Raw genomic sequence first — 15,446 nt, 5'->3', positions numbered from 1 at the left:
CCAACTGTTTTGGTGACAGTACTTTTTTGGTGCTGGAGACAAACATGTACGCATACACTTATATGCAGAAATATACAGAGATGGAAAGAGAGAGAGAGAGAGAGACAGACAGACAGGCAGACAGACAGACATTACAATTTATTAATTGAACTTGATTAATTTTCACTTTTCTCTTACACATAAAGTGACACAGAGGGTGGGAGAGAGAACGAGAGAAATGTTAAAACATCAGATGTCAACTAAGTCAGCATTGAATCTACAGTACTAAAACTGCTGTACCAAATCACTTTATACCCTACTTAACATATAGTATGTCTGTAATGATAGTTTGTAGAAATAACACATCATAGTGTGCCTCTAGAGTTAATTCCTAGACAAAACAAGTTATAGTGTGCCTATAGTGGTAATTTCCAAACTTGTCAACTTGCTGCCCACTTAATAGTTATTCACTATAATCCTATATATTTCTCTAGTAATCTTAGGTTTCCCAATGTTGGTCAAACAATGATGCTTGATAATACTGATTTCAAATTTTGGCACAAGGCCAGCAATCTCGGGTAGGGGGATAAGTCAATTACATCAATCCCAGTACTCAACTGACGTTTCTTATCAATCCAAAACGATGAATGGCAAAGTCAGTCTCGGTGGAATTTGAACTCAGAATGTGAAGACAGATGAAATACCATGAAGCATTTCATGAGATATGCTAACAATTCAGTCAGCTCACCACTGTAATGACACCTGATAATATTGAAACAGGTCTTAAGTTGTCTCCTACTATCAATCTTAGACTCACTCCTCACTACAATCTATTTTTAACCCTTTGAATGTGGAAAGCAGATACATCCACTCAAACTTTTATTACTGTTAACTGCAGAAAGTACATTTACACCATGGTTTTGTAAAAGCCACTCCTTATGTCACCATTAGTGACAATTTTACTAAAGAGAATTAAAAAAATTTTTTTACTTTTTCAAGTATTTCATCAAATATCTCTTTACAGAGCAAGAATAAAAATACTTTAAATGGCGGATATGAAAAACATACCTACAGGAGATATTGAAAATCTATTGCAGAAGCAGACTTAATTTTAATATAAAATCTGGTAGTGTCTATCTGTTTCCTTTGACAACAATTCACCAAGAAGCAAATGATTTTTTTCTCTCCTCACCATCTTTTGTTGAGACATAATGTGTCAAGGACTACATTACACAATGTATTCTTCCTTTTTTAAGATGGTTGGGTTTTAATTCCAGATAGATTTCATTGTTATTTCTAGCAATTTGAGTGACTGCATTGACTCAAATATTGGTTAAAGTCAGAGAGTGTAATATCTTAGCCATGATCACAGTGCAGATAAAACAGAAAACATCACTTTCATCCAGTCGCATGATATCCTCTCTACTCACACAACTCTATCATTATCATCATTTTACATCTGCTTTCCTTGCTAACATAGGTAGGATAGTCAGATTGACTCCAATGGATCAGAGAACCACTTCTTGCTCCAATGCCTCAGTTTTGGCATAGTTTCTATCACTGGACGCTCTCTGAGTATATACCTCTTACCTCTCTAAAATCAAATATATTAATACCTTGATCCACTGATTAACTTATCTAAATTTTAAAACAAGAAGAAATCTTAATGTAGGGTGACCAATGTGGAAGCCATAAATCTCTTACTTTAAAGAAACCTTAGAAGTAGCAAGAACCAAATTGCTTTGAAGATTTTGTTTCCTTTAGTGCTATTGGAAGCGTATCCAGAAAAGGAAGAATTAGAAGAATTAATTTCATGAACTACAATATTCATATTGCTCCAGTGTCTCAGTTTTAGTTTGGTTTCTACAACTGGATGCTCTTCCTTACACCTGCCCTTTCAAAGAGCTGACTATACTTTTGCTTTGACTTGTTTCAGCAAGAGACTGTGACCATGATGGAGCACTGCCATTATTTAGAATATATACTGCTGAAAGTTTTAAATAATGTTTGGCATTGCTGTTTGGAAAGATAAAATAACCAAGTTAAATTGAATTAGTTGAATGTGGAGTATAAACTCTGTAGATTAGTTTGGGGATGGGAAGAAACAAATAGGGAAAATAAAAGGTAGACCAATAATGTAAGTCTGTGTCTAAATTGGTCAATTAATTAACATATTAAAATAGAAAATAAAAAAAACAGTAAAAGCATTTATATTTTCTCTAAAATATTATTGCCAAAGAAATACTTTTTGAGACATATATACACATATATACCCCCCCCCCACTTTGAAATATATATGTATATATATATATACATATATATATATATATATATATATATATATATATATATATACATATACGTTTTGATTGATATATATATATATATATATATATATATATATACGTTTTGATTGATATATATATATATATATACATATACGTTTTGATATATATATATATATATATATATATATATATATATATATATATACATATACTTTTTGATATATATATATATATATATATATATATATATATATATATACATATACTTTTTGATATATATATATATATATATATATATATATATATATGTATATACATACACGTTTTGAGATATATATATATATATATATATATATATATATATATATATAAACACATGTACACACACACATATATACTTTTTTACTCGTTGGGTTTGGTGGTTATGACCAGAATGCCCTTGTCCCTTACAGAGCATCTGACAAGTTAGACACAGGATCTTCAAGAAACACAAACACATGCACACACTTATACAAACATAACGGTCGGTTTCATTCCTGTTTTGACAAAAGCAAACCTGTTATATTTGTCCAGTAATTACACAAAAGGAAGTGGAATTGGAAGAGATAACACAAGAGAGACAGTTTTATAGAAACATGATAGAAAAAAAACAAAACAAGTTTTAATCATCCATAGAAAGATGTGGCATAAACAAAGGTGAAATGTTGCTGTAGTTTGTTAATAAAACCAAGTCAGGTTTGTTTTATATGTTATAACTGTTATTTAGGTGAGGAGGGGCAGCACCTCAGGCTTTTGTAGGATCTCCCAGACTGGTGAAATAATATGGTTGATATTCAGTTTAGATTTCTGTAGGTTGATTTCTGCAGGACAAACAATTAGGGGGACGAGGAGAATGGGTTGAACTTCAGGAGTGAAGATGTGTGGAGATTAGGTAAACTGCTTTAGTATAGGATCTAGAGGTAGGAGGTCATAGTGGGGCTTGACAGGAGATGGAGAAAAACAGAGGGGTGCATCAAGTGATATTAGATGGAGAAAGACACACAACTAGATAGTTGAGAAGAGCTTAGTATTGAAATGCAAGAAGGTACAGAGAGAAGAAACTGTTTGTCTGTGAATTCAGGAGTGTAGCATGTTGGTGCATCTTTGCCAATCAGTCAAACTACCTCCCTTCTCAGGCTGTGATCAAAGATGCTTGCATGTATGCAGCAGGAACCCTACCCCAGATCTCTGAGCAGTACTTCCAGGTGAATGTATTTTGATTGTGCTCAAAGATGCTTGTGTGTGTACAGTAGGAACACTGCCCCAGATTTATGAGTAGTACTTCAAGGTGCGTGTATTTTGGCTGTGCTCAAAGATGTTTGCATGTGTACAGCAGGAAACACTGCTCCAGGTTTAAGTGTAGTATTTCAATATAGTCGTATTTGGGGTATTATAGAGAGGGTCATTGATTGATAAGAACTAAATTTTTTCTACTCTGAGGAGAAAAACTAAGCAACGTAGTTTTAGCATTGGCGTGTGTGTGTGTGTGTGTGAGAGTGAGTGCAAGGTTCCTATAATAGGTTGAGAGACCTAGCATTTGAAGGGAGTTAAGGGCTCTAATTGTGTGTTGTTGACATGTAAAGACTGATAAATACAAGACAGTTTCCTTGATATATATAGAGAGAATGATTGTGCCTTGTTGCTGTTAAAGGAGACAAAGTATTCAAAGGGACAGAGCAAGTCTGGCATGAGGTGTTCATGTTGTGTGTGACTGATGTTTGTGTAAATGCATGTGGGTTGTGTAAAGGGTAAGGGAATAAAAGGGGGGTATCTTTTGAGTAGGTGTGTGTAAATGGAAGTAACTGCTTTAATGTACAGAAGGAATAACAGAGAAGACATCACCAAACCATCAAAAAAAAACCATTGGTGTGTGATATAGAAGAAGCCCCAACTCCCCTAGACCTGGCTGTATAATCACTGAGTGGTGATCACTTAGGATGGGGAGTAGCACACAAAGGACACTGTAATGGTGAACACTTAGGAGGAGGAGTGGAGCACTATAGTGGAGTCATCCTAGAGTGGTGGCAGTCACTTTGTAGGTGGGGAGAAAAGGAGACTTGAAAGACATTAGTAGGGAAAGAGAGAGAGATATGAGAGACACCATTATTGTTGGTGATGGTCATTCAGGAGTGGAGAGAAAGAGACTTGAAAAACACTAGTAAGGAAAGAGAGAAAAATATGACAGACACCATCATAGTTGGTGATGGTCATTTAAGAGTGGAGAGAGAGACTTGACAGACACCACTATGGTTGGCGGTGGTCATTTAGGAGTGAGTGAGAACAAGGTGATCACTTAAAGAGTGAGAGAGAGATATGCTAGTGGTGGTTACTGTTGGGAGAAAGACAGAAACTCAGAGGATAGCCCCACAGAAGTGGACACTTCAGGTGGGGAGAGAGAGACACCAGAGGGGTGGTGGCAGTGGTCACTTTATGGGGGAGAGAGAGAGAGATTCAAAAATCATTAGCATAGTGTTGGCCACTAGAGAGAGAGATAGGAAGAGATTGAAGGGACATTCACTATTGGCGTGGGTAACTTAAGAGGGAGTGAAAAACTTAAAGTGAAGAAAAAAATAAGGATTTAGTTGGAATAAAAGCTAAGAATTTATCTGTAGAGTGTATACTTTAAGAATGATGGAATGGTCACTGTCAAGGATTAGCCATTTTGTTGAGTTGGAGAAAGTGAAGAAATTTTTACCATTTGGTAAGAGCTGAAATGGTGGTGAAAGAGATGGTAAGGAGAAAGAGAATTGGAGAAAGAGAATTGGAGAAAGAGAATTCATTCCCACTGCAGTTGGGAGTTTAGAAGCGAAAGTAGTCTGTAAATGTGGATGTTTTATCATTGGAAGTATAGAACCAGTGCTCATTGAGGAGTGGTGAGCAAGAAAGTATATCTTGACAAACGACCAGAAGAATAAGCAACGGTTTGAGATGTGAACATCTTTGCAGATTGTAGAATGTCAAAAAGCATCCTTTGTTTTCCTGATAAGTATTGCAATGGTAGATGTTGGATGACTTCTACCAGGTTTGCTTAACAGAATTCTTCACTTGTAATGATGCAACACAACCACAAATGAACCATTTGGAGATTTGAGGACAGTGAGTTTAGCTTACATAGCCAAAGAAAATGATCTCAGTTAGAGCAAGCGCATTTGCTACCAATGGTAATCAGAATAGAGAGTTGATCTCTGATCAATTAGTTAACTAGAAATACCAAAGGTTCGCAGTGGTGTATGTGTTGTACAATAGGAAGATGTAAAGTGGATTGCCTTCATTGTCTGGAGTCAGAGCCATGACAGTATCAACAGAATAAGAGCTAAATTTGAAGGTGAGAAAATGTATATGGGATGATTTAATGTGTCGGTACATCGATCATGGAATTGAATACTGACAGGTGGAGGTAGGGCAGAGGCACTAACTGGTACTGACAGTTCAGAATAGAAAAAACATTCAATCACTACATCAGCTGTGTCAGTTAGTGTGGAAGGAATGATAAAACCAAGAGAGGTCAAGTAGGTTGAAGCCACCGAGAGCAGGGGAGATAAATGTCTTTAATGTAGAACAACAGACAACTATTAGTGTGTTGGAGGAGTCTAGAGAACCTTATAGAAACATATGGCTTACTTTATTTCATGCAGGGTAAAGGAGATAAGCTTAAACTAAGTCTCAGCTTATAAAACAATTATGAGGCATATACAAAGATTTGATCAAGTACATGTGATGTTAAAATTTAATGGTAGTTTATAGAAACATGTGGCAGATTCAGTTTTGTGTGTGTGGATGTGTTTTTTTTTAAGGAGTTGTAATCAGTTGCTACATATGACATGAACTAGGTTTGAGCTATGAAAACATAACTGAGCTAAGTTTTTCTCAGACATAACATGTATATGACCATAGTCTTGTTCAGCTACCACATGTGTCATGACCAAATCATGTTTTGTCATGTAGCATGACTAAAGTTTTGCTTAGTCACTACATGAGGCATAACTGAACTTTCACTTAGTTATGACCCATATTATGCCCAAGTTTTACTGAGCCACAACATGTGACACAACGAGTCTTACTCAGCTACAACATGTGTCATAACCAAAATCTAGTTCAACAACTACATGTAGCTTAACCAAAATGTTACTAAGCCACCACATGAGGTGTATACTAAAGTCTAGTTTGCATAAACATGCTGTACAAGATAATGTACAGCTGTTAGAACCTGAGTTAAGAATGTAATAGTTTAGTTGTTGTTTTTTTTTTTGTTACTGAAATTGAATAGTAAAAGATAAACCTGAAAGAATCAGAGGAAAAAAAGAATACTGAGAAGGTAGAAGGGATGGGGGGGGGGGGGTAAAGAATGAGAAAGAGGAGGTAGGAGGAGGAACATTAACAGTGTACAGTTCTAAAAATTTATCCAATGGAGCAAACAATAGTTGACACTGATTGTTTTTGTTTGAAGATATTGAGAAGAAAGTAAAAAAACCTACTTACCACCAGCGGAATATAAATAGTTTGGTCTAGTCTAACAGGTAAATAGTAACAGGGGAAAAATTTTTTTAAAAAAACTGACTTGTTTTTGAAGTTGTAAGGCAAATACCATACATACATATATACAGAAGACATAGAGCCATCCAAAGAGAATCATACACATGCATATAAGGAGATGCACATATGTAAAAAAAAAAAACAGGTAGAGATATGTTTATATATATATATGCATAAATACATGCATGTATGTATTGCTCAAAATATGTATATATGTGTATTATGTATGCATGTATGCAGATATTAATGCAAGCATGCACATATAAATATATTTACACACACACATACACACACATATATATACACACACACACACACACACACATTAATGAACATGTTTGTACATGTTCTATATTTGCAAATGCATCATTTACTTGTGGACAAGAGCATGTGTGTATGTGTGAATGTATAGAAATTCTTGCATACAAATAAACACACACATTCTCTCACTCTCACATACACACACACACAAACACACATTAATGAACATGCTTGTACATCTCATATATGCAGATACATTATATATATATCTGTGGACATATATGCATGTGTGTGTATATATACAAAAATTGTTGCACAAACACACACTCTCTCTCTCACACACACACACACACACACACACACACACACACACACACACACACACACACACATGGATAAAGTATCTAATTTATAATTCTTCCTCATGTGGCATTCACACAGAAGAGCAACGAAAAACTATAAATAACCAATTTTTTTCCATTTTACTTTTTACAATATCTTTCTGAGACTTTTTTTTTTCTTCAGTCTTTTCTTTCCTTAATCCAACAAAGAAAAATGTTTTGTTTCTTTTTTTCTTAAAAAAAATCCAAGATGAAGGCACTATCACCAGTGTATAAAGAATTACAGGATCAAAACTGGAAACACTGGTTAGCAGCAGTAAGGTGCACTGAAGTGTTGCAGTAGTATCTAGTAGTCCCACATGCAATTGGCTTTCTGCATTTCATAATGTTTAAAGATATGGCACTTTCGACATGTTTTGATACCACATCTGTAGCTGACCAAATGTCCCAGGGAATCATTCCCACGGCAGTATTTCAAGCCACATGGGTACCAACCAATGCAGATTTCAAATTGGCAGGAACATGGTTTTAAAGAGTCTGATATGTCCCGACATCGGGGATATTTGGATGGTATATACTGTTTGGTGGCAGACTTCATTACATTGTAATCTTTCCCTAAAGCTGGAGAAGGAACAGAAGAAAGAAAAAATGGCAAATCAAGATTAAAATATAATCTAAGGTTAATTAATGCAAATAAATACAAAGATAGTTTAAAAACATTTAGGTGGTGAAGTGGAATCTTAGCCTAAAACTAGACAAGAAACAAAAGATTAAAATGATAAGGAGTGGCTGTAAGTAGCTTGCTTACCAACCACATGGTTCTGGGTTCATTCCCACTGCGTGGCACCTTGGGCAAGTGTCTTCTACTATAGCCTCGGGCCGACCAAAGCCTTGTGAGTGGATTTGGGAGACGGAAACTGAAAGAAGCCCGTCGTATATATGTATATATATATGTATGTGTGTGTATATATTTGTGTGTCTGTATTTGTCCCCCCACAACATCGCTTGACAACCGATGCTGGTGTGTTTATGTCCCTGTAACTTAGCGGTTCAGCAAAAAGAGACCGATAGAATAAGTACTAGGCTTACAGAGAATAAGTCCTGGGGTCGATTTGCTCGACTAAGGGCGGTGCTCCAGCATGGCCGCAGTCAAATGATTGAAACAAGTAAAAGAGTAAAAGAGTATTAAAATATAAAATACCCCTTCTGTCTTGAATTACCATGGGATTGCACCTAGAAAGTTCCCCTCTGAAGCACAAGTCTGTGCAAGTTTGTTTGTGGAAGACCAGCAGATGCCCATTCATATCAGTCTCCCCTCTCCATGCTACTGATGTTGTCCCAGGGAAAGGCAAAAGCTAATACAGCTTGACACCAGTGATGTTGCAATTCATTTCTACAGCGAGTAAACTGGATCAATGTGAAAATAAGGTGTCTTACTTAGGAACACAACAGACAGCCTGGCCCAGAAATCAAACACACAAACTCACAATTGTAAGCCCAACACTCTAACCACTGAGCCATGTACCTTCACTATATCAAAATATAATTTAGAGTTATTTAACTCTTTAGTATTCAGATTAGTCAGTCAAATGTAAGGCTTATTTATTCACTGTTTTCAGTTAATGATGCATTATCTCATAGCCATGAGATTTCAATGATGAAATTTTTTTTATGTTTAGAATAGCACTATCGGTTTGGTGTGAGAGGCCAGATCTGGCCAGTTTGAACGTAAAACAGGTATCTTTTAACTTCTATCTTTTACTTGTTTCAGTCACTAGACTGTGGCCATATTGGGGTACTGCCTTGAAGAATTTTTAGTGGAATGAATCAGCCCCAGCACTTATTTATTTATTTTTTTTTTTTGATGTCTGGTACTTATTCTATCAGACTCATTCGCTGAACCTCTAAATTATGAGGATGTAAACATATCAACACTTATCAAGCGGTAGTGGGGGACAAATACAGACACACACATATATATGTCTGTATATATATATATATATATATATATATATATATGTGTGTGTGTGTGTGTATCTATATATATATATTTATATATATGACAAGCGTCTTTCAGTTTCCATCTACCAAATCCACTCACAAGGCATTGGTCAGCCCAAGGCTATAATAGATGACATTTGCCCAAAGTGCCATGCAATGGGACTAAACCCAGAACCTTGAGGTTGAGAAGCAAGCTCCTTACCACACAGCCATGCTTGTGCCTATATATAGCCAAGAAGTGAGGCAAAAAGGTAGAATATTTTGGCCAGATATGGCCAGTTTAAAATGCTAAAGGGCTAATGCAAGCAGAAAGATAATTTTAAAAACATTTAGGTGCTGAGCTGGCAGAGTCATTAAAGTGTCAGAAACATGCCTTGTGGTATTTCTTCCAACCCTCTGTGTTCTAAGTCCATATCAAGGTCAACTTTGTGCTTAACCTTCTCAGGACAATACAAAAATACCAATCCAAGGCAGGGGAATGGCAAAACAATAAGAATGTCAAGGCAAATGCCTTGTGGTATTTGTTCTGGATTTTTGCATTCTGAGTTCAAGTCCCACCATATACTACTCAGGTGGTAGACTTATTCCATCACCTGTCACCTCAGGTACCTTTAATAGAGTCCACTCTGTTGTAAACATTCAGACCAGGTCTCCAGTTTGAGTATACCTTCTTTCCTCCCTCCCACCCATCAGTTTCAGTGGTCCTGTAAAGGATCATTCGCATTGCCTTTGCTCCTGACTAAAAGAAAAAAAAACATTAAGAACAGTTTTTTAAATAGAACATTACAGCCATCTTTAAAGCATATGCATTGATTCCTGTAGTCCTAATGTTTTGCTGTATAAAACATATAAACAAGATCTACAGAATCAAATACTCAACAACTCCAGACACCAATGAGAGATAATTTTCCTTTTAGATACAATGCTGCTATATCACAATTAACGTTTCTCACAGTGGGGTTTCAAACCATGAACTACTATGAGGTTATAGCTTAGAGAGGAGAACTATAACTATTTATAGTTTGGTGGACTTAGCCAATTAGAGTTATCAATATTTACTTGTAGCAAGTTGCACCCAACAATTTAACATTAAAACTAGGTACAAAATGCTTACCATTTATAATTTTAGCCTTTTCCCTCAGACTTATTCATGAGTAAATACAGTAAGTATTTTAATCATAGCCAAGTCCTGTAATGATCCAATTACATAACACGAATGATAGAAGAAGGGTTTAGAGGTTTCTCCCTTGCATTACTTCCCTTAAAATGAATGTAAACAATGTTAGTACAATTCTTGCAATATCATGTGTTTCATGGCTGGTTGACTGATGCAGTCCAAAGTAGTATTGTATCTTAAATGGAAGTTAAAGAGTACCAAAAAAAAAGCAATACAGAAGTGTTTACAAATAATGGTATTACTTACAACGGGAAATGATTCTCAGGTCAACATCTTGCGCAAAAATCTTGTCATTTGCATCTCGGCAAATATTATAAATATATGGACTGATTAAATGGGATTGATCTAAGTAAATGATGAGGTCGTGATTGTGGATCTCTCGACCCTTGTCATCTTCTGGGGTACGAATTGCTCTGGAATTTTTCTGGAAAAAAAATTTTAAAAACAAAATCATTTCTTTACTTTTCAAGGATATTAGTGATTTCAGAAGATAACAAATAAAAAAATGTGAGATAAATAGTGACTCTTTTTTTTTTTTAACTAAGAATAAGTAGGTGTCAGTTTTAAAGAAAAAGGGAAAATTGAATGTTGTGACATTCATACCTTTTCATTAAACAGCAAAATTAGGACAGCTATACAGACAGATATCATTACTCATATACAGGCCATTCAAGTGGTTATTTTCACACAATATTGGAAATTAATGACATTCATTTGCAATAATTATATGATGCAAAAACAAGGAGACACAAACACACACACACACACATGCATACAAATTCATATGTATATATATGAAGATCGAAGATATATATATATATATATATATATATATATATGGGAGAATTTACGAAAAAATACAACAGACAAAGACAGGTGGTGTAAACAACAAATAGATGTATTAGTTTAACACTCGGGAATAGAGAAAGTCTTTGACGTTTCAAGCTACGCTCTTCAACTGAAAGGAACATAGAAAGAAATAAGGAGAGAAACAAGGAGAAAAAAAATTATAAATGTAGTGGTCAGCGATCTATCATGGCGAATATATATATATATATATATATATATATATATATATATATATATATGTATATATATATATATATTCTACAGTTCTCATATTCGGTTAAAATGTCTTACATTTAAGCTGGTTCCCATACATTTTCCCTGAAGAGAAGATTACATTCTTATCAACATCACCTATTCCTATGGAAGGTATAATTTGTAATCTTCGAAACATATGTTGGAAATATAAGTATGCAATTAACATATGCGTTTTACTCCATTTACTAAATTTATATATATATACTAGCAGAAATACCCGGCTTTGCCCGGGTTAAAGAGAATAATGAAATCTAAAAACGCCGTCTAGACTACGCAACCCTCAACTGTTAGTAGCTACGATACCATATTTCTACATTAATAACTCTCCAATCCATGCCAGCATGGAACATAGACATTAAGTGGAATGCCAGTCTCTCATCTAGGAGGGCCTTGAAATCAATGTTACCAACTGGGGACTATGTGTGTCGTAGTGATAATAAAAAAACCCAAAGGAGGTCTGCAACGAAATAATTTTACTCAACACTTTGCAAGTGAATCAGTGGAGGCAAAGATGCGTCTCATTTACTTGACAATTTATGCACCACATTGCAGAAATCACAATGAAAGTATATCTGAAAGGGTAGTCTTACACTGTTGTACCGTTGAATTACAAATAATGCTCATCTGTTATGTTCGGGTTAAAATTTCATCAACATCAAAAATATATGAATTTTCATGGGAGTTATGGCCGTTATACATAGAATATAATTTCCAAATTTCATAAAGATCCGTTCAGTACTTTTGACGTAGTTTTGGATAAGAAAACAAATGACTAATGTGTGTGTTTGTGTGCATGTGTTTGTGTGTGATGGGTGTATATATGTATAGATATCTGTATGCATATAGATATGTATATATGTGTACATATTACATGTACATCTATATATATATATATATATATATATATATATATATATATATATATACATATACGTGTACATATACATCTCTTTCTCTCTCTTTCTCTCTTTCCCTCTTTCTCTTTCTCTGAAAGTATCTGTCATTACAGTATCGAAATGTGATTGTTTCAGTTAGTGGAATAACGTGTACATATACATCTATATGTATACATATACATCTATATGTATACATATACATCTCTCTCTCTCTCTTTCTCTCTTTCTCTCTCTCTCTGAAAGTATCTGTCATTACAGTATCGAAATGTGATTGTTTCAGTTAGTAGAATAGTTTCATTTTTAAAGTGAAAGTATTTGACATGAGTGTTTTTGTTTCACTTTTGACACGTAATACTTAAATACTGGAGGAGATATTATGTTGCTGTGGGCTCGAACTCTGCAAGAAGTTAAAATTTTTTTTGACTAAAACACAACTGGAACCCTAAGTAAGGCATCTGTAAAATTTGAATGAAATTGGTTGCGTAGTTCTCGAGTTTTAGGGATTCACACAGACAGACAGACAGACAGACAGACAGACAGACAGACAGACAGACAGACAGACAGACAGACAGACAGACAGACAGACAGACAGACAGACACACATTCTCATTTTTATATATATAGATATATATATCATCATCATCATCATCGTTTAACGTCCGCTTTCCATTCTAGCATGGGTTGGACGATTTGACAGAGGACTGGAGAAACCAGATGGCAACACCAGCCTCCAATCTGATTTGGCAGAGTTTCTACAGCTGGATGCCCTTCCTAACGCCAACCACTCAGAGAGTGTAGTGGGTGCTTTTACATGTCACCCGCACGAATGCCAGTCAGGCGGTACTGGCAACGGCCACGCTCAAAATGGTGTATTTTATGTGCCACCCGCACAAGAGCCAGTCCAGAGGCACTGGCAACGATTTTGCTCGAAAATCCTACGAAGGCCAGTCAGGCGATACTGGCAACGGCCACGCTCAAAATGGTGTATTTTATGTGCCACCCACACAAGAGCCAGTCCAGGGGCACTGCCAACGATCTCGCTCGAAAATCCTACGAAGGCCAGTCAGGCGGTACTGGCAACGGCCACGCTCAAAATGGTGTATTTTATGTGCCACCTGCACAAGAGCCAGTCCAGGGGCACTGGCAACGATCTCGCTCGAAAATCCTTACACATGTCACGAGCACAAGTGCCAGAAAGGCGACGCTGGGCACAGGTGCTATCCCGATTTCGCTATTCGCTTGCCCCAATAAGTCTTCGCAAGCTGAGTTTCGTGTCCAATGAAGGAGACGACGTTGGCACGGGTGCCAGTCGTCGAATTTAGTTCGATTTCACTTGCCTCAATAAGTCTTCACAAGTGGAGTTTAGTGTCCAATGTAGGAGAGGTACGCATGAGTGGGCTGGCTACACTCCTGGCAGAGGCCTTGGATTTAGGTCTCACTTGGCTTGCCGGGTCTTCTCATGCACAGCACATTTCCAAAGGTCTCGGTCAGAAATATATATATATATATATATATATATATATATTATATATATATATGTATGTATATATATATTTCTATCTACCAAATGCATTCACAAGGCTTTGATCAGCTCTAGGCTATAGTGAAAGACACTTGCCCATAATGCTACATGGTGGGACTGAACCTCAAAATCATGTGTTTAGGAAGCCAAGTTCTAAACTACACAATCATGTCTATTCTCACACAGCCACACTTGTACCTATATAGTCACACCTGCACCTATACTGTCATACTTACACCTATACAGTCACACCTGCACCCATATAGCCACACCTGCACCTATACAGTCACACATGCACCCATAGTCACACCTGCACCTATACAGTCACACTTCCACTTATACAGTCATGCCTGCACCTATTGTCACACTTGCACTCCATGCCTGCACTTACACATGTACATCTGCACCTATACATCCTTGTCCCTAATAAAAACAGTGATAACGAGTAATTTGAGAATTGAATGACTGAACTCTTCAAGGACCAGCCAAGTGCTTACACTACAATATTCTAAGTAAAATTAGTAATATTTTATAGGGAAAGAATCAAAACATGATTAGAACTAACCTGACGTAATTTGGACATGGCATCAGAAGAAATGAATTCATTCTTTAAGTAGTGCATCACAAAACACATGACTTGGTGCTGTGTTTGTCCTTGTTCCTCCTCAGGTAGCACAACAGCTCGGAATATCTGGATCTCCTAAACAAATAACAAACAAAAATTAATTCATTAATTAGAAATCTATATTAATGAGAAAATAATTTTTTTTTTTAAACACTGATGGTAAAAGTATTTCTATATGTTTATTATTAACATTTTACATTTGATAACATAGGAGCAGTTGCAGCTATGTGGTTAATAAGCATGCTTCCTAATCATGTGGACCTGGTTTCAGTCCTATAATACAGCACCTTGGGCAAGTGTCCTTGACCAAAACCTTATGAGTGGACTTGGTAGACAGAAAATGAAAGAAGTTTATCATGCATGTGTGTGTGTATATATATATATATATATATATATATATATATATATATTTATAGAAAACAAAGAGATGACACCAGAAAACCAAATGTTATGCAATGAACTTCCTAGCTTTCTGCTATAAGATGTGGTGGACTCTTAGTTGAATACTAGGATAATATTCTATAGCTTCATCAGAGCCTTCAATATGAAGTGCATTTCATTTATCAAATAAAGTTCACTTCATATTGAAGGCTCTGATGAAGTTATAGGATGTCATCCTGGTACTCAACTAAGAGTTCTCCACATCTTACAACAGAAACAACTATAAAGCAATGAAGTTC

General features: G+C 35.9%; 1 protein-coding gene across 1 annotated transcript in view; it reads right to left on the bottom strand.

Annotated features, from left to right (window-relative positions):
• Positions 1-2,890: 2,890 nt before the first annotated feature.
• Positions 2,891-15,446, bottom strand: part of LOC106875724 (out at first protein) — a 36,353-nt gene continuing 23,797 nt past the window's right edge. Inside the window, exons 2-4 of the mRNA XM_014923969.3 lie at positions 14,707-14,841; positions 10,866-11,043; positions 2,891-8,062 (exon numbers count right to left, since the gene is read on the bottom strand). Coding sequence (XP_014779455.1) covers positions 7,788-8,062; positions 10,866-11,043; positions 14,707-14,841 — 588 coding nt within the window. The 3' untranslated portion in view covers positions 2,891-7,787. The remainder of the gene's footprint in view (positions 8,063-10,865; positions 11,044-14,706; positions 14,842-15,446) is intronic.

Source organism: Octopus bimaculoides, chromosome 5 (assembly GCF_046866305.1).
Source record: "Octopus bimaculoides isolate indiv1 chromosome 5, ASM4686630v1, whole genome shotgun sequence".
Lineage (NCBI taxonomy): Eukaryota > Metazoa > Mollusca > Cephalopoda > Octopoda > Octopodidae > Octopus > Octopus bimaculoides.
Note: the sequence above shows the minus strand (reverse complement) of the source record. Positions and strands in the feature narration are given on the sequence as shown.